This window comes from Muscardinus avellanarius (assembly GCF_963383645.1).
Source record: "Muscardinus avellanarius genome assembly, chromosome: 5".
In the NCBI taxonomy this organism is placed as follows: domain Eukaryota; kingdom Metazoa; phylum Chordata; class Mammalia; order Rodentia; family Gliridae; genus Muscardinus; species Muscardinus avellanarius.
Window position 1 is genome coordinate 105,863,627 of NC_137790.1, and position 22,041 is coordinate 105,885,667.

Below are 22,041 nucleotides of genomic sequence, written 5' to 3' on the forward strand. Positions count from 1 at the left end.
TGTTCTCTTTTCTTTCTTTCTTTTCTTTTCTTTTTTTTCTTTTTCTTTTTTTTTTTTTTTTTGTACCAGGAATAGAACTTCTGAGCTCCACTCCCAGCCTGATTTTTTATTCTTTTTTTTTTTTTTTTCTTGGTGGTGGTACTGGGGTTCCTGGAAGCCCTTCTACCTTCGGGCTACACTCCCAGACCTATTTTATTTATTTATTTATTTATTTATTTATTTATTTATTTATTTATTGGAAACAGGGTCTCTTAAGCCAGCATGGCTGGCTTCGAACCTGTGTGATCCTCCTGTCTCCGCCTCCCAAGCGCGGTAATTACAACCGTACGTGCCACCACACCCGGCTTTTATTCTTTATTTTGAAACAGGCTCTCACTAAGTTACAGAGAGCCTCATAAGTTGCTGAGGCTGGCCTCGGATCTGTGATCCTCCTGTCTCAGCCTGTCAAGTTACTAGGATTATAAACGTGAGCCACCATGCCTGGCTCTCTTTTCTTTTTCTTTCCTTTTTTTTTTTTTTTTTTTTTTTTTTTTGTACTGGGGACGGAACCCAGGGGCATTCTACCTCAGAGCTACACTCTCAGCCCTATTTTTCATTCTTTATTTTGAAACAGGGTCTCACTGAGTTGCAAAGGTCCTAAGCAGCTGAGGCTGTCCGCGAACTGGGATCCTCCCGTCTCAGCCTCCCAAATACTGGGATTACAAGCGTGTATCACCACACCAGGTCCCCAGCTCTATTTTTTATTCTTTATTTTGAAATAGGGTCTCAATAAGTTTTGGAAAGCCTACGTAGCTGAGGCTGGCCAAGAGCCGCGATCTTCCTGTCTCAGCGTCTCGAGTACTGGGATTATAAGCGTGCGCCACCGCGCCTGGCTTAATTGCTCTCTTTTCTTTGCTCCAGTGGAATGAACAATTTTGTAGTCGTTTATTGGAGTAGACTATAATTCTCTGTTTGTAGAACTCAATCCAGCTTAGAAAAGTAATTATCTGAGGGCAGGATCATGTTTTATTCCCACTCTACTGTAGAGTGGTATTACCAGAAGATGTGCAGTAGACATTGCTGCCTAGATGGACACGTGGGTAAGAGCCCCAGATGAACTCATCTCAGAGACACAGGTGGGCATCTTCCATGCTGCTTAGCTGTTTGGAGAGGGAGGGAGGACAAGGTGAGAACTGTCATCCTGCACCTTTCCAGCAGGGACTGTTTGTCCTGACTTGAGTTTATCTTTCCTTCCTTCCTTCTTTCCTTCCCTCCTTCCTTCCTTCCTCTAGGAAGGAGACCATGGACAAAGATTCCAGGAAAATAAAGAAATGAATAAAAAAAAACTAGACTAATTGGAAGAAAAATAATATCATGATCTCCAACCTACCTGGCAATCCTGCGCTCACTCACAAACTTTCTCTCCTATTTGAAGCCATGCGCCTCCAACTCTGGACCCCACACAGTCTTCCCTCATTTTCAGCAGATCATAGAACTTCTTGATTTTATTTTTTAATAAATAAAAATGGTGCTGGGGATTGAACCCAGGGACATTCTACCTCCAAGCTATGCTGTTTTATATTATTTTTTGTGTGTGAAACAAGGTCTCACTAAGTAGCTGAGACTGGCCTTGAATCTGCGATCCTCTTGTCTCAGCCTCCCGCCCCTATCCGATTTTTTTTTTTTTTGAAACAGGGTCTTGATAGGTTGATGAGTCTCACTACTTGCTGAGGCTGTCCTCGACCTGCAAGCCTCCTGTTTTAGCCTTCCACCTACTATGATTATAGGCACATGTGGCTCTCTACCTTATTAGAGAATTTAAAAAGAAAAGAATTTATTTTAATTTAAGAAGAAAAGAAAAAGAAACAAGTAGGTAAGAATTCCCTCTAAGGCAGAACAATGAAAGTTTAACCTGATCCTTCCTCCCACTGTCCTGCTTAGTGGGCACAGGTAAGACAATCCCTCCGCATTTGCTGTAGGTGTTCACTCTTCGACTTTGGCGATTTGTAGCCTCAGCTACTTAGTGAGGCCCTTTGCAATCTAGCGAGACTCTGTATCAAAATAAAGAAAAAAAAATAGGGCTGCGGGGGTGTGGCTTGAAGGTAGAATGCCCCTGGGTTCTATCTCCAGTACCGCAAAAAAAAAAAAAAAAAAAAGAAAAGAAAAGAAAAAGAAAAAGAAAATCCCCTCTTTGTCTTCACTCTCTCCTCTTTTGCTGTTTATTTCCCGCAGCATTTAAGTCAGGGCGAGCTGTAAGGACAGCACACTGCCCTGCCGCACCCAGCTGGCTGTACCTGCCCATAGCCCCAGAGGCCTTGGTGCCCCTCCAGCCCTCGTGCCTTGGTGTACCAAATGCATGGGCTCGCGCAAGAGCAGTTTACATTTGTTCTTTCTCATATTTGTTAAAGTCATGGCTGCTTTTTTTTACTTTTATTCTTTCTTTCTTTCTTTCTTTCTTTCTTTTTTTTTTTTTTTTTTTTTTTTAGTGGTACTGAAGATTGGACTCAGGGGCATTCAACCTCCAAGCTGCAGTTTTTACATTTTATTTTTATTTACTTATTTATTTTTGCAGTACTGGGGATGGAACCCAGGGGCATTCTATCTCTGAGCTACATGCCCAGCCCTATTTTTTCTTTCTTTCTTTCTTTTTTCTTTCTTTCTTTCTCTCTTTCTCCTTCCTTCCTTTCCTTGGTGGTACTGGGGGTGGAAACCAGGGAGTTTTCTACCTCCAGGCTACACTCCCAGACCAATTTTATACTTTATTTGGAAACAGGGTCTCACTAAGTTACTGAGAGCCTCACTAAGTAGCTGAGGCTGGCTTCAAACCTGTGTGATCCTCCTGTCTCAGCCTCCCAAGCGCAGGGATTACAAGCGTGCGCCACCACGCTTTTATTCTTTATTTTGAAACAGGGTTTCACTGAGTTGCAGAAAACCTCACTGAGTAGCTGAGGCTGTCTGTGAACTGTGATCGTCCTATCTCAGCCTCCTGGTATTACAAGCGTGCACTACCATGCCCGGCTATTTTTTTTTTTTAAACAGGGTTTTTAAAAACAATTTATTTTTATTTTTTTAATTTTTGGTGGTACTGGGGGTGGAACCCAGGGGCTTTTCTACCTCTGGACTGTACTCCCAGACCCCTTTTATACTTTATTTGGAAACTGAAGCTGGATTCAAACCTGTGCAATCCTCCTGTCCCAGCCTTCCAAGCGCTGGGATTACAAGCATGCACCACCATGCCCAGCTGTAAGAGTAGTTTTTGTTTTTGTTTTGTTGTTGTTTTTGCGGTACTGGGGATGGAATCTAGAAGCTTTCTACCTCCTAGCTACATCCCCAGCCCTATTTTTAATCTTTATTTTGAAACAGGGTCTCACCGAGTTGCAAAGGGCCTCAGTAGTAGCTGAGGCTGTCCGTGAACACTGATCCTCCGGTCTCAGCCTCCCGAATGCTGGGATTACAAATGTGCGCCACCACGCCCAGCGAGTAGTGTTAATGAAAGGGATAGATTTGCAGTCACATATATGTATATGTTTTCCAAACGTTTTCCCTTTCAGTCAACTTGATGCTCAGTTTTTTACCAGTTGCAAAAATAAGATATCTATATATATAATTTTATATATAAATTATTTATATATTTATATATAAAAGTATGTGTTATATTTAGAAGAAAATTTTTTTGGTACTGGTATTGGGGATTGAACCCCGGGGTATTTTACCTCTAAACTATACTCCCACTGCCCCTTTTAAAATTATTTTTATTTGGGATAGGATTTTCACTAAAGGTCTTAAGAGTCTTGCTAAAGCCAGGTGTGGTGGCACACGCTTGTAATCCCCGCGCTTGGGAGGCTGAGACAGGAGGATCGCAAGGGTTCAAAGCCAGCCTCAGCTACTTAGTGAGGCTCTCAGCAACTTAGTGAGACCCTGTTTCCAAATAAAAAATAAAATAGGTCTGGGAGTGTAGCCTGGTGGTAGAAAGCCTGGGGGTTCCACCCCAAGTACCACCAAAAAAAAAAAAAAAGTCTTGCTAAATTGCCAAGGCTGGCCTCCAACCTGTGATCTTCTTGTTCAGCCTTTCAAGTACTTGGATGGCAGGCATGCTCCACTACACCTGGCAGAAGATCATTTTAATTACGTCTACTGCAGTGCCCATTGCCTAAGACTCACTAAGAGCATGCGTTTTTATAAATGAGAGAATCATGGTAAGGAGAGTTGAGCTCCTTAGGACTCAGGGAGCACGACTCAGGGAAGACTGTAGGACTCCAGGGAGCACGACGGGCCACGCTCGAGCACACGAAGAGAGGGAAATCGTGGACCGACCTCCAGGGGAGGCAGCCATGGAGGACGGTGTGAGGACGCAGCCAAGCCATGGAGTGCGCGGGGTCCCCGGACGAGGACGTGGCGTCCCCTGTCCCTCAGGTGTGCCCCCTAATTCTAACCAGAGCAATTTGGGCCACATGTAAAATATCTATTTTTTTATTTCAATTATTTCTAGAGATGTAATATTTTATCTGCTGAGTTCTCTGACTTAGACATTTACTTAGAGTAACCATGAGTTGCAGGCTCTCCTGCATATCCCTAAACAGCTGAGCCGCTAACCCCTCAATTCAGTTGCTTTGGGTTTTAGTTGTGGTCCCCCCCCCCCCCCGCCCCATCCATTTCTTGCTTTATCTACAGGAGGCGGTGGTTGGAGGTTGCTGAGATGGTTCCCAAGGCAGTGGGTGTAACTCTGACTATCGCAGGGGCTTGGTCCAGCTGGTTTAAAGAAATGGGCCGTGAGGCCTGGTGCTGTGGCACATGCCTATAATCCCAGTACTTGGGAGTCTGAGAAAGGAGGATCTCAGATTCGAGGCTAGACTCTGCAACTTAGTGAGAACCCCATCACAAAATAAAAAATAGAGGGGTATAACTCAGAAGTAGAATGCCAATGAGGTTCAATCCTCAGTACAGAAAGAAAATAAAAGAAGAAAGAAGAAAGAAAGTAATTAAGTAAATAAAATTCGATGGGACATTTTCTTTTTTCTTTTTCTTTTTGGTAGTGGGATTGAACCCAGAGGGTTTCACTTCCAAGTTACCCCCCAGACCTATTTTGTTTTCTGATTTGAAGTAGGGTCTTAATAGGCTCAGTCTCACCAAATTGCTGAGGCTGGCCTTGAACCTGCAATCCTCCTGCCTCAACCTCCCAAGTACTGGGATTATAGGCTTGGCGCCACTGTGCTGGGCTCTAAGGGACATTCTGAACAAAGGCCAGGATTGGGGTCAGGGTCGGGTGAGCGCTGTTGGGCCGGGGGAGGGTCTCCCTGCTCCTGTGCAGAGCAGCCCCCAGCGCACAGCAAGGAAAGCCTACACAGGACAGCCCATGTTGCCTGCAGTCCCTCCGAGGGGAAGACTTTAAAATCTTAAACACATTTGAGAAACCTGTATGAGTAACTGATACCATTTCTTGGGGGTACTGCCATCCTGTTAGTGGGACAGAGTGAGTCGGCAAAATGTGGGTTGCTCATGTTCATGTGACTTCTGTGTATCACTCACAAAGGGACACTGGGATCATAAAGTGTGAAATACATGTAGCATTATTGCCAGAGCGGTCCAGTACAAACCACCTTAATAACCATGGACCACTGACTGATTAAGAAAACCAGGGTTCAAACTAATTCGACCCAACAAAAGTCAGACGTCACGAGTTTATTATACAAAGGGTTGCTTGTTTGTGGCTATTTGGGGAATTTAATAACCTCATTACACTTGTGGTTGATGTGGGACTTGATGAGTGGTTTAGATAAATTTTTGTTTTGTTTTGTTTTTTTGGTGTTACTAGAGGTGGAACCCAGAGGCTTTCTACCTCCGGGCTAGACTCCCAGACCCATTTTATATTTTATTTGGAAACAGGGTCTCACTAAGTTGCCGAGAGTCTCACTAAGTAGCTGAGGCTGGCTTTGAACCTGCGCCATCCTCCTGTCTCAGCCTCCCAAGCGCAGGGATTACAAGCGTGCGCCACCACGCTCAGCAGCGGTTTAGATAAATTTAAAAAGGGGCCTACCCAAGACTAGCGACAAATAACAAAACAAGTAGGTTGTGCCCATTGAGCAGGAGGTAGTAGGTGAAAAAAAATTTTATCAGACTAGGCCAATAATGAAATGAGCATTCCTGCGTACTCAGGAGGACCAGGTGAGGTACTCTTTAATGCTCACAGCAAGCCTTTTGAAACTGTATTATCACTGTTATTCTCATTTTGCAGGTGAAAATCTGAGGCACAGAGAAGAGAGGAAACTTGTTCTAAGCTGCACATCCTGAAAATGGAGAAGCTAGGATTTCACTTTGTACTTTCTGGTTTCAGAAGCCATACCCTTAGTTCCTGCTTTATATGGGGTTTCCATAAGTCCCATAAACAGAAACTCCCACCCAAGAAAAAAGTTAATAGCATTACACTATATGAAAACATCTCTGAGAGCAGAAAAAAAAAAATCTGCTTGTAATCCCAGTGCTTGGGAGGCTGAGACAGGAGGATCGCGCAGGTTCGAAGCCAGCCTCAGCTACTTAGTGAGGCTCTCAGCAACTTAGAGAGACCCTGTTTGCAAATAAAGTATAAAATAGGTCTGGGCCGCGTGGTGGTGCACGCTTGTAATCCCCGTGCTTGGGAGGCAGAGACAGGAGGATCACGCAGGTTTGAAGCCAGCCTCTCTGGCTTAAAGAGACTCTGTTTCCAAATAAAAATATGAAAATCGGTCTGGGAGTGTAACCCGGAGGTAGAAGGGTTTCCAGGAACCCCAGTACCACACACTAAAAAAAAGGTCTGGGAGTGTAGCCAGAAGGTAGAAAAGCCTCTGGGTTCCACCCCCAGTATCACACACACACACACACACACACACACACACACACACACATCTGCTCTAGTATCAGTTAATTGTATATTATATTTATTATTTTTTATTTTTTGGTGGCACTAGGGATGGAACCCAGGGGCCCTCTACCTCTGGGCTACACTCCCAGACCTATTTTATATTTTATTTGGAGACAGGGTCTCTTAAGCCAGCTGAGGCTGGCTTCGAACCTGCACGATCCTCCTGTCTCAGCCTCCTAAGCGCAGGGATTACGAGCGTGCGCCACCACGCCCGGCTTGTATATTATATTTAGACCATAGTATTCTTTCCTTGCAGTAGGGAGCTTATTCAGCATACAGTAGGCCCTGCGTTCCATAAATAAACAAATAAATCAATCAATCAAATAAAAGTAGTTTGTTTCCTGCTTTTCAGATCTACTGTGTCTTCCCTTGTCCTTTTAGAATGAAGTATGTATTTCTGTTATTGAGGATGAGTAGCCTAAAACTTCCGATACTGAACTCTGCATTCCACAGATGGCGGGATAAGCATGCACAGGGAACGTGGCAGACATTCCTCACCCCTTCTGGATGGTCAGCCTCTGAACTTCCTCCTAATTTGGGGAGAATTCCCACTTCTCGCCAGTCTTGATGGGACAGAAACTAAAGCCAGAAACTGCCTTTCCAGCCTCCCCTGCCCCGGGGCGAGGGCATGTGACCCAGAAGAGACAATGACACGAGAAGGGAAGATTACTGGGAATCCTCTCTGGAACAAATGCAAGTTTGACAAAACTCATCATGCAGAAAATATATTGCAAACAGCTTGAATTTGATGAGAACTTTTAAATGTGACATCACCTGGGCATAGTCTGAACAGCCTGGAAGGCTTCTAATGAAGCCATGCACGTCCCCCACGGTCCACTTCTGAATATCTTCATCCAGAGAGAGATTTTCCCCAGTCGTAACCAGTGCGTGGGTTTCTTTAAAATGAAAAGGAAATTGCTTTATGGTGTAAAATGTCCAGGGGGAAGGGGGAGCTTAGAGCACAGGGCTGGGTAGTTGCACGAATTTTCTGTCATTTTCGGTCACCTCAGAGCAGTCCTTATACATGCCAATTTGTAACCTCCCTAAAGGATATTCAGAAGCACTGGAAAATGTGTTCTAAACGTTCAGCCATCACTGAAACCTCCTTTGCAAACACTCTCAGTGACAGCATTATAAGTAACCACAGAAGCCCCAGCTTTGTGCTACCCGCTCCCAAATTCCAAATTAATGCTACCATGTTCTGGTATATTCTGGTTCTGGTATTTTCATACTCTCTAGATGAGGTAAGAATTTAGCTTTATGTTTATCATAATATCAAATTAAGCCAGGTGTGGTGGCGCACATTTGTAATCCCAGTACTTGGGAGGCTGAGATAGGAGGATCACTCTTGGTGGCCAGCCTCAGCTACTTAGTGAGGCCCTCTGCAACTTAGTGAGACCCTGTTTCAAAATAAAGAATACAAAATAGGGCTGGGGTGTAGCTCAGAGGTAGAATGCCCCTGAGTTCCATCCTCAGTACCACAAAAACAAAACACAACAAAAACAAAAGATAAGACCCAAAATATCAAATTAACACTTTGATGCCGGTGTAGTGGGGAGACTGGGATTGAACTCAGGCACTTTCTATCTCTGAACTGTATCCCAGCCCTTTTATTTTTGTTTTAAAACAGGAGGATCTTGCTAGGCTGCTGAGTCTTGCTAAATTGTTTACGCTGGTCTTGAACTTGCAATTCTCCTGTCTCGGTCTCCCAAATACTGGGATTATGGACGCGCACCACCATACCCGGCCGTAGGGAAGCAGTTGGAATGGCACTAGATTTCAAACACCCTCAAATCTGTGTGTGTGTGTGTGTGTGTGTGTGTGTGTGTGTGTGTGTGGTATTGGGGATTGAACTCAGGGGCCTTCTACCTCTGAGCTATCCCTCCAGCCCCATTTTAATATTCTTTATTTTAATTTTATTTATTTATTTATTTATTTTTGCAGTACTGGGGGTGGAACCCAAGGGCATTCTGCCTCTGAGCAACACCTCCAGCCTTATTTTTTATTCTTTTTTTTGGCGGGTCTGGGGATGAAACACAGGGGAATTTGACCTCCGAGCTATACCCTCTGCCCTATTTTTTATTCTTTATTTTGAAACAGGGTCTCACTAAGCTGCGGAGGGCCTCACTAAGTAGCTGAGGCTGTCCAAGAACCGTGATCCTCCGGTCTCAGCCTCCCAAATGCTGAGATTACAAGCGTGCACCACCACGCCTGGCTTTTATTCTTTCTTTCTTTCTTTCTTTCTTTCTTTCTTTCTTTCTTTTCAGTACTGGGGATGGAACCCAGGGGCATTCTACTTCTGAGCTATACCCCCAGCCATATTTTTTATTCTTTATTTTGAAACAGTTTCTCACTAATTTCGAAGGGCCTAAGTAGTAGCTGAGGCTAGCCATGAACCATGATCCTCCTGTCTCAGCCTCCCAAATGCTGGTATTAAAAGCATGCTCCATCATTCCCGGCTTTATTCTTTATTTTGAAACAGGGTCTCACTAGTTGCAAAGGACTTCACCAAATAGCTGAGGCTGTCTGCGAACCACGATCCTCCTATATCAGCCTCCTGAATGCTGGGATTATAAGTGTGGGCCACCACACCTGGCTTATATTCTTTATTTTGAAGCATAGTCTCTCATTAAGTTGCGGGGGGTCTCACGCAGTAGCTGCGGCTGGCCATGAACCTGTGATCCTCCAGCCTCAGTCTCCCAAAAATCTGTGTTTTGCTATTATTTTTTTTCTCAGCCTGGTGCAGTTGGGCAGAACTGTAATCCCAGTATTTAGGGGGTTGACACAGGAGGATCACAGGATGGAGGACAGAGTGCAGTAACATAGTGAGACCCTGTTTCAAAATAAAAACTCAAAAGGGCTGGAGTATAGTACAGTTACAATGTCACGGAGTTTAATCTCTATTATCACACACACAGTCACATACATGATGTGTGTGTGTATTTATATGTGTATGCAAATATATATATAATTTTTTTGCAGGTCTAGGGATGGAACCCAGGGGCATTCAACCTCTGAGCTACATACCCTGCCCTATATTTTATTCTTTATTTTGAAACAGGGTCTCACTAAGTTGTGGAGGGCCCCACTAAGTAGCTGAGACTGTTTGAAAACCGCAATCCTCCAGTCTCAGCCTCACGAATACATATATATATATATATATTATATTATATATATAATATATATATATTATATATATATATATATTTAACTAAGAGACTATTCAGTGTGTGATTTTGGTGGTGGTGTGTTAGGTTAGAAGGTATCACAATAGTAAAGGGACATTGAAAATTAGCTCTCTTTAATTGTCTATTTTTTAATTGTTCTATTTTTAATTTGTCTATTTTTTCCCCTACACTCAGAGAGAGGAGATAGAATCCATAGCTTTTAAGCACAAGCTAGTGGGCTTGGTGTTGAAAAAAAGTTAATTAAATCAAACTTTAAATTTAAATTTTTTTTTTCGTGTCTGAGGATGGAACCCAGGGGCATTTGACCTTCGAGCTACACCCTCTGCCCTATTTTTTTATTCTTTATTTTGAAACAGGGTCTCACTAAGTTGCAAAGGGCCTCACTAAGTAGCTGAGGCTGTCCATGAACCACTTACCCCGGTCTCAGCCTCCCGATGCTGGGATTTACAAGCGTGTGCCACCACGCCCGACTTCCAGCCCTAGTTTTTATTCTTTACTTTGAAACAGATCTCACTGAGTTGCAAAGAGCCTCATTAAGTAGCTGTGGCTATCTGTGAACTGTGATCCTCCTGTTTCAGCCTCCCAAATGCTGGGATTATAAGCGTGTATCACCATACCCGGCTTTAATTTAAAATTTTCATATGTTTCCCAGTGTTTCCTCACGCTTACCTTCTCAGCCTTTGTTGAAAGTTCTCTGTTTAGCAATATATGAGTGCCACAGATATCTCTTGCTAGAACTGATGTAGTAAAATGGCTTCAAGAAGTCATTCGAAACAAGATTTTTAAAAAAGAAGGCTAGATGGGTGTGGTCGTGCGCGCCTATAATCCCAGTACTTGGGAGACTGAGTAGAAGGATCATAGGCTCCAGGCCAGCCTCAGCAATTTATGGAGGTCCTCAGCAATTTAGTGAGAACCTGTTCCAAAGTAAAAATAAATAAATAAATAGATAGATAGATAGATAGATAGATAGATAGATAGATAGATAGATAAATAGTGCTGGTGGTATAGCTCAGAGGTAAAACATTCCTGGTGCCAGAAAAATAAATAAACTAGTTAATTTACAACAGAAGGATGGCCAGGTATAGTGCACGCACTTATAATTCCAGTGCTTGGGAGAGAGGCTGAAGCAGAGGAAACTTTAAAGACCCTGTTTCAAAATAAAAAATAAAATAGGCTATAGCTCAGAGGTAGCACGTCCCTGGCAAAGATAGAGAGGTATGCTAGATGTCGGTTACAGTTCCCTGTGACGTAAGGGAGGGCCTGACCACCTGCTTTGGTGAGGGTCTGCCCTTGACCCCTGGGTACCCACCTAGCAGAGGCGCTGGAGGAACTGGCGAGCAAAGCTGGTTCTCTGCACCACAAGCTTCAACCCCCTGCACCGACACCTTCTCCTTCCCGCCATCCCAGGCCTTTGCGGGTGGGGGGGCAGTGTGAGCCCCCCAGGGTCTGCTGTGGGTGGGCGGGAGCACTCCACAGGGCTGGGCAAGGCCTGGAGCTGGCTTTTCACTGTTTCCGCGTGGCTTCTGATAGTGGCATACTTCGCTTCCAGAGGCTTTTGCACGCTCGTACCCTTCCCGTGGACTCACATGCCTCTGGTTTAGGACTTTCTCTTCTGCTTGACTTTTGGGACTCTCAGGATCACTGTCTACAGGTTTCTGATTCCTGGTACCTCTCCTGAGTCGATGATGCTTCTGCCCCCAGCTCTCCATAAAGTGTGGTCTTGTTGCCACAAGAACAGGGTTTCCCTGAAGCTTTCGGAGGGTGTTTCTGTGAAGATGCGGGTGACTGGCTGGGAACACGCTCCTGCCATGGTAGATGGCTAGTCCAGCTGGGGGGCTGGAACCATAGAGGAATGGGACCCCAAGGCCACCTTGTTCCCTGGGATTAACTTTTTCTATTTTTCTTTGCTGGTATATAGCATACATTTCCATTTCTGTCCTGAAAACAAACCAATATTTTATACAACTGAAGAAAACCATTGGAAATATAATTTTTTAAAAATTACTGGTATTTTTTGGTACTAGGAATCAAACCCAGGAATGTTCTACCTCTGAGTTACACTCTCAGCTCTTTTTTTTTTTTTTTTGGTGTGGTACTGAGAGTGGAACCCAGGGACTTTTCTACCTGGGACTATACTCCCAAACTTATTTTTATACTTTATTTGGAAACAGGGTCTCACTAAGTTGCCAAGAGCTTCACTAAGTAGCTGAGGCCGGCTTTGAACCTGTGCGATCCTCCTGTTTCAGCCTCCCAAGCACTGGGATTAAAACCATGCACCACCACGCCCGGCAGCTTTTATTTATTTTATTTATTTATTTATTTACTTATTTAATTATTTTTTATCTTGAAACAGGGTCTTGCTAATCTGCTGAGACTGGCCTCAAACCTGTGATCCTCCTGTCCCAGCCTCCCAAGTACTAGGATTACAGGTGTGTGCCACCATGCCCAGCTTTAGAAATATAATGATAACAGCCCCTTGCCCTCTTTAGGCATCTCTGCTTTTCTGGTGCCCTCAAAATGTTTATCTGACGTTTGTTTGGTGGAAACCAGAAAGCTAGTGGGAAGGAGACTTTGGAGGGAGATCTGAAGGTTAAGAGTTTTGCTCAGTCTCATCCAGAAATCCCAAGGATTAGAGACATATTACTCATACACAGGGCACATCTAGCAGGGGGGAAGGGAACGCAGTACAGGGTAGTCTTGCCAGTGATGAATCCTCAAAGAAACTCAAGTACTAGGGAGAGGTTTCTGGACCCTCAGCACAATCTTCGTGGAACTCAAAAAGCAGTTACTGCAGTTCTCTGGGCTGGAAGTCAGTGGTGGTAGCAGGACTGGCAGAGAGGCTGGTGCTTTGCTGACTTTGCTTTGCTCACTGGTTGTTGCCTGGACTCCTCGGGGTCAGTGATGAGAGAACTGACCTCATGCCCACTCTCACCCATCCCTCCTGCCTTCTCCTTCTCCTGGCCATGGGGCCCAAGGCCACTGCTGGGCTGACGCGAGGTTCTTTGGGCTCTGATGACGTAGTCTGAAGCAGGGTTGGCAAACTTGGTTCCTATCTTTCTGCAGAACTAAAATAATTTTTTTTTTTTTGGTGGTACTGGGGTTCCTGGAAACCCTTCTACCTCCGGGATACACTCCCAGACCTATTTTTATACTTTTTTATTTGGAAACAGGGTCTCTTAAGCCAGAGCGGCTGGCTTCGAATCTGTGCGATCCTCCTGTCTCCGCCTCCCAAGTGCGGGGATTACAAGTGTGCGCCACCACACCCAGCAAGGACTAAAATAATTTTAGACAGAAATGCTAATATGAATTTCAGCGGCATCACATTTAAGCATTTTAATTATGAAACATTGACAGATCATCTCACTGCACTGTGTGGTTATTCATCTTGCTCTTATTGTTAACCAGCCTGTGCATGCGCTTGTCTATTCCTTTTTTGTATCTGTGTGAAACACTTCTTGTAAATAATCAGTGTGTGTGTTTCACATGCAAGCATATATTCATTTGTACAGATGGACAAGTGAATGAATACAAAATATATAAAACAGCTGGGCGTGGTGGCACACACTTGTAATCTCAGCATTTGGGAGGCAGAGATCAGAGGATCTGACAGTTTTGGCTACATAGTGAGGCCCTTTGCAACTCAGTGAGATCCTGTTTCAAAAAATTTTTTAAAAGACTAAGAAAAATATAGGTCTGGGGGGTGGAGCTCAAAGGTACAATGCCCCTGAGTTGGATACCCAGTGCTGAAAAAAAAAATATATATATATATATATAAACAGCTGGGTGTGGTGGTACATACCTGTAATCCTAGTACTTTGGAGCCTGAGACAGGAGGAGCACACAGAGGGAAGCCTCAGCAAGTAGTGAGACTCACATCAACTTATTGAGACCCTGTTACAAAAATAAAAAGAGAATAGGGCTGGTAGTGTACCTTAGATATAGAATGCCCTGAGTTCAATCCCCAGTACCACCCCACTAAATACATACATACATACATACATACATACATACATACATACATACATAAATACAATGAAAATAAATAAAACAGTGTTATCAAGTTACCTGGAAGCATGAGGGCTTTGAATCAATTCATTCTTTCTGGTCACTGTCCTTATGGATTCAGGTGGTAAAATGCCCCAACCTTTAAAAAACAACCACCATCCCACCCCACAAACAAATTAAAAGAATGCACTGAAAATAGTGAAGTATAATGATCTAAAACAGTATCTAAAAACAAAACAAAACAAAATAAAAAACCACCAGTTGAGCACAGTGTTGGAAATGGTATCAGGTCATTGCTGTTCTGTATCTTAGATCAACTTTACTGAAGGCATGATAAATACCAGATTATTTTTTTGGTTCTTTTATTTAATTATTGGTCTCATGATTGGTGATATTTTCCTACCATACTGCAAATGGAAAAAGTTGAGCTGTGAATCTTTGATCTGTCTTTTCTTGTCTTATTTGTGCATATTTATAGGATACAATATGAGGTTTTGAAAATATATATACATGGTGGGATGATTAGGTCAAGCAAATTAACATACTCACCACTATATATATATTATATATATATATATATATATATATATATATATATATATATATATATATATATATATATATATATATATATTTTTCAGTACTGGGGATGGAACTCAGGGACATTCTACCTTTAAGCAGTACCCCAGCCCTATTTTTTAAACTCTTCCTTTATTATTTCTTTTTTTTTTTTTTTTTTTTTTTGCGGTACTGGGAATGGAATCCAGGTGCATTCTACCCCCAGCCCTATTTTATTTTTATTCTTAATTTGAAACAGGGTCTCACTGAGTTACAGAGGGCTTCACTAAGTAGATGAGGCTAACTGCAATCTTCCTGTCCCAGCCTCCTGAATGCTGGGATTACAAAAGGGTGCGCCACCACACCCGGCTTATATTTATCATTTTTGTGGTAATTTGAAATCCTCTCTCTTAGTAACTTTCAAGTACACATTACATTGTTATTAACTATGGTTATCATGCTGTATATGGTTTGCAAGCTGATTTCTCCTATATAACTGAAACTGTACTCTGTAACCAGCATCTCCCCATTTACCTCATTTTGATATCTCTCTCTCTCTCTCTCTCTCTCTCTCTCTCTCTCTCTCTCCCTTTTTTGTGGTACTGGCTATGGAACCCAGGGACATTCTACCTTTAAGTTATACCCCCAGACCTACTTTTTATGCTTTGTTTTGAAACAGGATCTCATTGAGTTGCAAAGAACCTCACACTAAGTAGTTGAGGCTGTCCATGGACAACAATCCTCCTGTCTCAGCCTCCCAAATGCTGGGATTACAAGCATGAGCCATCATGCCTGGCTATTTTGATCTCTTGAAGTAAAAAAAAATTTTTTTTTTGCAGTACTGGAGATTGAACCCAGAGCACTTCTACCTCTGAGCTACACCCCCCCAACCCTATTTTTTATTCTTTTTTTTGAAACAGAGTCTCACTAAGCCGCAAATTTGTGATCCTCCTGCCTCAGCCTCCCAAATACTGAAATTAAAAGCATACACCACCATGCCCACCTTTGAAGTAAAACCGATAGAGTTCTTTTGTACAAAAATTTGGTTGAAAGTCGGGCATGGTGGCACACACTTGTAATCCCAGCATTTGGGAGGCTTAGACAGAATTGCGATTCAAGGACAGCCTCAGCTACTCAGTGAGGCCCTCTGCAACTCAGTGAGATCCTGTTTCAAAATAAAGAATAAAAAATAGGGCCGGGGGTGTCACTCAGAGGTAGAATGTCCCTGGGTTCCATCCCCAGTACCGGAAAAAAAAATCCCGTCAAAAATTTAGTTGAAAAAAATATGGGTTTTTTTTTTTTTTTTGAGTACTGGGGATAGAACCCAGGGGCATTGTACCTCTGAGTTAAACCCTCAGCCCAATTTTTTAGTCTTTAGTTTTTGAAACAGGGTTTCATTGAGTTGTGAAGAGCCATGCTAAGTAGCTGAGGCTGTCATTGAATTGCAGTCCTCAGGTCTCAGCCTCCCAAATGCTAGGATTACATGCTTGTGCCACCACGCCCGGCTCTAGTTGACTTTTTTTTAAAGAGTGCTTTTCAATGTACTGAAATCCCAGGAAAAAATGTAAATTTAAGAATAAAGTTATGGGCCAGGCATGGTGGCACACGCTTGTAATCCCCGTGCTTGGGAGGCTGAGACAGAAGGATAGCATAAGTTCAAAGCCAGCCTCAGCTACTTAGTGAGGCTCTCAGCAACTTAGTGAGACCCTGTTTCCAAATAAAGTATAAAATAGGTCTGGGAGTATAGCCCAGAGGTAGAAAGCCCCTGGGTTCTTCCCCCAATACCACCAAAAAAAAAAAAAAAAAAAAAAAAAGAATAAAGTTATGGCCAGGCGTGGTGGCACATGCTTGTAATCCCAGTACTTGGGAGGCTGAGACAGGAGGATCGTGCAGGTTTCTTAGTGAGGCTCTCAGCAACTTAGTGAGATCTTGTTTCCAAATAAAATATAAAATAGGTCGGAGGTGTGGCCTAGAAGTAGAAGACCCCTGGGTTTCATCCCCAGTAACACACACACACACACACACACACACACACACACACACACACACACAAGTTATGTAAAGTCTATTTAGACTTTTCAGCGTATCTGAGGTAAAATGGTAAAACACATTTTCTAAACTGTGTTTTTCTTGTTCTGTGTGTGTGTGTGTGTGTGTGTGTTTGTGTGTGTGTATACTGGGGATTGAACCCAGAGGCATTCTACCTCCAAGCCACACCCCCAGCCTCACTTTATTTCTTTATTTGGAAACAGGGTCTCCCTTGGTTTCTGAGAGCCTCGTTACATTGTCTAGGATGGCTTTGAACCCGCAATCCTCCTGTCTAAGCCTCTCAAGTACTGGGATTACAAGTGTGCACCACCACGCCTTGCTGTCAATGTCCCTTCTTGCCTGGCAACCTCATGCTGTATTGACATTCTCTTTTTCTGGGCTAATACACTGAGAATTTATCCTGGTACTTTTCAAGCCATTCATGGCGAAGGACCAGTTTTGTTTTTCTTTTTACATTTTCAACCCACCATGGACCAATACTTTATTTTAAAAATGTAATAAATAGCCAGGCGTGGTGGCAAATGCTTGTAATCTCAGTACTTGGGAGGCTGAGACAGAAGAATCGCAGGTTCGCAGCCAGCCTCAGCTACATAGTGATACCTTCGCAATTAGTGAGACCCTGTTTTGAAATAAAAAATAAAAATAAAATAGGGCTGAGGTGTAACTCAGAGGTAGAATGTCCCTGGGTTCAATCCCCAGCACCCTCCTAAAATTTTTAAAAATAAAAAAATAAAATAGAATAAATAAATAAGTAGGATTCTAGTGAAATAAAACAGGTCCAAATACAAGTATAATTTAAAATTATTTGATGAACAGACATAAAATTACCCTGCTAAACTGCTGTGAAATTTCCTAAGCCCTTACTCTGTTATTTGTACAAAGACCTCATAGACCAGCATGGGTCTACAGTCTATGATAGTGATATCTGACTAACTGTGCTTATTATACACAGCTTGTTGAATGATATTTTACATGTACAAATCTGCCCTTACTAAAAAGAGCGTGTGTATTACAAGAACAAAATTTGTTTCTTATATACTCTTTGCACCAAGCTGATAGAGCGTACTGAATTCCTTTAATAACCTGCCTTGAAATAAATCATACAAGATGTTCCTAAAAATAAAGTTATTTGTAAAATTTAGTGGTTAGATGAGATGGCCTTTAGAAATTCCCTGACCACTAAAGCTCTAGGTTTTTATAGTTTGGTGCTTCAAGATAATCCTTTATTGACAGCTGGCAGGCACTAAACTCCCATGTCACGGCACACTACTCATGGGCACAGAGAAAGTCCATGTGGGAAGTCAGGTTTGGGGTCACAGTATTAATTGCCTGGACTTTAGGATCCTCTGATATGTGGACTCACCAAATTTATTACAAGTTTTTTCTCTTTCTCAAATAAGCAACCTCAAACTTAATGCCAGCTCAACTGTACTCTACTCCCTCCCTAACAGCCCAATTTTTGAAGTAGATCCTTGTAGTAGTTTCTATTTTAGTAACTTACTTAGTGGCTCGCTTTAGGAGGGCTGAGGCTTTATTATGGTTTGGATCTGGTATGTCCCCCAAAAGCCCAGGTGTCAGGCAGTACAGAAATGTTCAGAGGTGAAAGGTGGGATTACAAGGGCTCTGACTTCATCAGTAGATTAGTACATTTGATGGAGTAATACTTTGAGTGGATTTACTGGGAAGTAGTGAAAATTATAGGCAGGTGAGTTATGCTTGTAGGAAGGTCACTGGTGGTGTGGCATCGGGGACTATATCTCTGCCTAGCACCTCCCTGTCTCTCTCCTTCCTGGTCTCCATGAAACCAGCAGCTCTCCTCCACCATGCCCTTCCTCCATGATGTTTCTGTCTTGCAGCCAGCTGTCTGTGGACTGAACCTCTGCAGCCATGAGCCCAAATAAACCTTTCTTACTAAGTTGTTCTTGTCAGGTATTTTGGTCACAGGCATCAAAAAGCTGATGAACACAGGCCTCATCTTGTCTTGAAGCCCTTAAACTTCAGAATTGAGCTGGGAGACTTGACCTATATTTCCAGGACAAGTGAATGGTCTGCTTGCTTATTTTCCCAAATACTGGCAGTTTCTGAGTTCTTTATCCCTGGGAGTCAGTAATGCAACCATTTCACTAGTCTGCTGACCAGCTGCGTGAAACCATGGGCTACACATTACTGGGAACTTGCTGCCAGATGGGGCTTTGCTGTTGGGATTATTTTATTAGGTTACTGAACCACTCCACTGGGTGGGTCTAGTTTCAGATGCTTGGATGCCCACTCTTGTTGCATTAAAGTAGATCCATGTCTGAGTAAGGCAATGCTCAAATCCACTGGCCCAGCCACAAATCATATTCATTTTTGTGCTAGGTTTTTTCATTTATACTCTTCCTGTCTATTAAAAGGCATTGGAATTGTGGAGCAGGGACAAACAGAAACTCATGACCACAGTTTTGGGGAGATCAGAGGCACCAGTATGAGCTTCGGTATTGTGAGGAAATTCATTTTAGTCCCCCACCCCCAGCCATGTTTTCACTGACATGACTCTCCGAAGTTGCTTTTGTCAAGATCAGCGCTGCAGCTGGGCATGGTGGCCAGCATCTGCAAGCCAGGCTACTTGGGAGGCGGAGATAGGAGGATCGTAAGTCTGAGGCCAGCATGGAAAACTTAGTGAAAATCTGTCTGAAAATAAAAAAAATAATAAGGGCTGAGGATGTAGCTCTGCGCTTGCTCAACATGTACTAGGCACTGGGTTCAATCTCTAGTATTATAAAAACAAAACAAAAACTAATCACTGGGGCTGAAGATGTAGCTCGGTGGTAGAGCACTTGCTTAGCATGTGTGAAGCCCTGAATTCGATGCCCAGCATGAGGAAGGAAGGAAGGAAGGAAGGGAGGAAGGAAGGAAGGAAGGAAGGAAGGAAGGAAGGAAGGGATAAAAGAGGGAAAGAGAGAAAGAAAGAAAAGGAGAAAGGCCACTGATGACCTCCACATAGTGCTGATTCTAGTGATGCATTCTCAGTCCTCTTCTTGCACTTGCTAGGAGAGGTATACGTGACACAGCTGCTCACTCTCTCCTTAAAACGCTTTCTTCCCTTGGCTCCAGGCCTGTGCACTCCCCTGGGTTTCTTTCTACTGGTTCTTCCATTTTTCCTCCGCGTGTTCCTCCTCATCTTCCGGACTGTCACTGTGCCCAGGATCCTCCTCTGAGCTGTTCACACTCTCTCCACACACCATCATATCTAGTCTCGTTTTTGCTGATGGCTTCCAAGATCTTATCTTTTGATTTTCTCCAAAAGTCCACCCTGACGTCAGCTGCTTCCTGACACCTCCACTTGGGTGTCTAGCAGGCGCCTCTGAGGTAGTACGAGCCTGCTGAGCTTCTGCTCTCTCCCTCCCCAAGAACTCTGCTCCTCAGCCGTCCTCAACTCAGGAAGAGCAGCTCCACCTTCCTGATTTCTTATCTCAAACATTTCTATGTCATTCTTAATACCTCTCTTTCACCTCTCACTCATACCAAACTATGAGTGTCCTGTTGTTTCTACCAAAGAAATAGTTTACACAATCCAACTATTTCTTTTCTTTTCTTTTCTTTTCTTTTCTTTTCTTTTCTTTTCTTTTCTTTTCTTTTCTTTTACCCAGGGCATTCTACCTCCAAGCTACATCCCCAGGCCTATTTTTTATTTTTTATTTTGAAACAGGGTTGCACTGAGTTGCAAAGGGCCTCACTAGTAGTAGCTGAGGCTGTCTGTGAACCGCGATCCTCCTGTCTCAGCCTCCCAAATGCTGGAATTACAAGCATGCGCCACCACATCCATCTTCAATCATTTCTTACTATTTTTTTTTCTTCTTTTTTTGGTACTGGAGATTGAACTATGGGTCATTCTACCTCAGCTACACCCCCCACCCCTGACCGTTTTTGGTGGTGGTGTTTTTTGTGGTACTGGAAATGGAACTCAGAGGCCTTCTACCTCCAGCTACACCCTCAGACCTATTTTTATACTTTTATTTGGAGACAGGTCTCACTAAATTGCTGAGAGCCTCACTAAGTAGCTGAGGTTGGCTTTGAACCTGTGCGATCCTTCTGTCTCAGCCTCTCAAGCGCTGGGATTACAAGTGTGTGCCACCACACTCGACTTTTTTTTTTTTTTTTTAGTACTGGGGATGGAACCCAGGGGCATTCTACCTTCGAGCTATACCCCCAGCCCTATTTTTTATTCTTTATTTTGAAACAGGGTCTCACTAAGTCGCAGAGGGCCTCACTAAGCTGAGGCTGGCCATGAACCTGTGATCCTTTCTGTCTTAGCCTTCCAAGTACTGGGATTACAAGCTTTAACCACCACACCCAGATGCCCCAGCTCTTTTTATTTCTTGCTTTTGAAACAAAATCTCACTGAGTTCCTGAGTGCCTCACTAAGTTGCTGAACCTGGCCCCAAACCTGTGATCCTCCTGTTTGGGCCTCCCAAGTACCTGGATTATGAGCCATTTCTTAGAATTTCTATTTCTTCCTCACCAGGTCTCACCATCATAATCTTGGCCAGTCTAGTAGCCTATTAAATTCTCATCAGCTTATTTCCTGAATTTGTTCATAGCTCAGCAGCCAGAAAAGTCTTGGTAAAATTTAAGTCAGATAATAAATGCCCTTTCACTCTGGATAAAAGCCAACTTCCTCCCCATGACCTATCAGGCCTGTTTTCTTTTGTTCACAGTGCTAGGAGTGGAACCCAGAGCCTCATACATGCAGGGCAAGTGCTTTGTACTGAGCCCCACCCCGAGCCCGGGTCACATGTCAACTGTCCCAAGCCCCATTCATCCTCAGATCGTTCCTTATAACTCATCAGTTCCTCACATGTAAGACAAGACAGATGGGAGCACTGTGATGCTTCGTTTATTCATGAATAAGTTGATTCTCAGAGTTAAGCAACTTAAACTCAGTCACACTGTGGTGGCACCTTGATTTGAACCTAGGTAGCAACTGTAGAAACCACAACCACCTAATTCCATCTCCAAATGTTGTCAGCAAAATGGTGGTGAGCTCTGTGCAGACACCCCGTCCACAGTGACTCCACATCTGAACATCTATTGCTCCTACCTGAGCAGACGTGACTGGACAGCATACTCGGCACATTTGCATTTGGTAGAGCAGACAGTCCAAACTGGGAAGAAAGAAAAAACTGCCTTGGGTCGGTTGGAGCGAGAGCAGGATACAAGACATCTCTAAGGGGAAAAAAGATATTTACGATTGGTAAAATGAAGAAGAATTTGCACAACATTTTCATTGCTTAGGAAGTTAGGGTTTTTTTTTTTATTGCCTTGTGGAATTCTGTCATCTCTTTCCAAACCAGAGTATAAAAGTCCTGCAGACTCTATTGGTTTAAG

At 43.2% G+C, this 22,041-nt stretch overlaps 1 protein-coding gene across 1 annotated transcript in view; it reads right to left on the bottom strand.

Moving 5' to 3' along the window:
* The window catches only part of SAMD7 (sterile alpha motif domain containing 7), a gene marked incomplete at both ends in the record, with an annotated part of 63,599 nt that overhangs the window by 30,660 nt on the left and 10,898 nt on the right, over positions 1 to 22,041 (bottom strand). The window contains 4 exons of the mRNA XM_080696576.1: positions 7,649 to 7,770; positions 11,372 to 12,000; positions 12,919 to 13,084; positions 21,755 to 21,879. Coding sequence (XP_080552702.1) covers positions 7,649 to 7,770; positions 11,372 to 12,000; positions 12,919 to 13,084; positions 21,755 to 21,879 — 1,042 coding nt within the window. The remainder of the gene's footprint in view (positions 1 to 7,648; positions 7,771 to 11,371; positions 12,001 to 12,918; positions 13,085 to 21,754; positions 21,880 to 22,041) is intronic.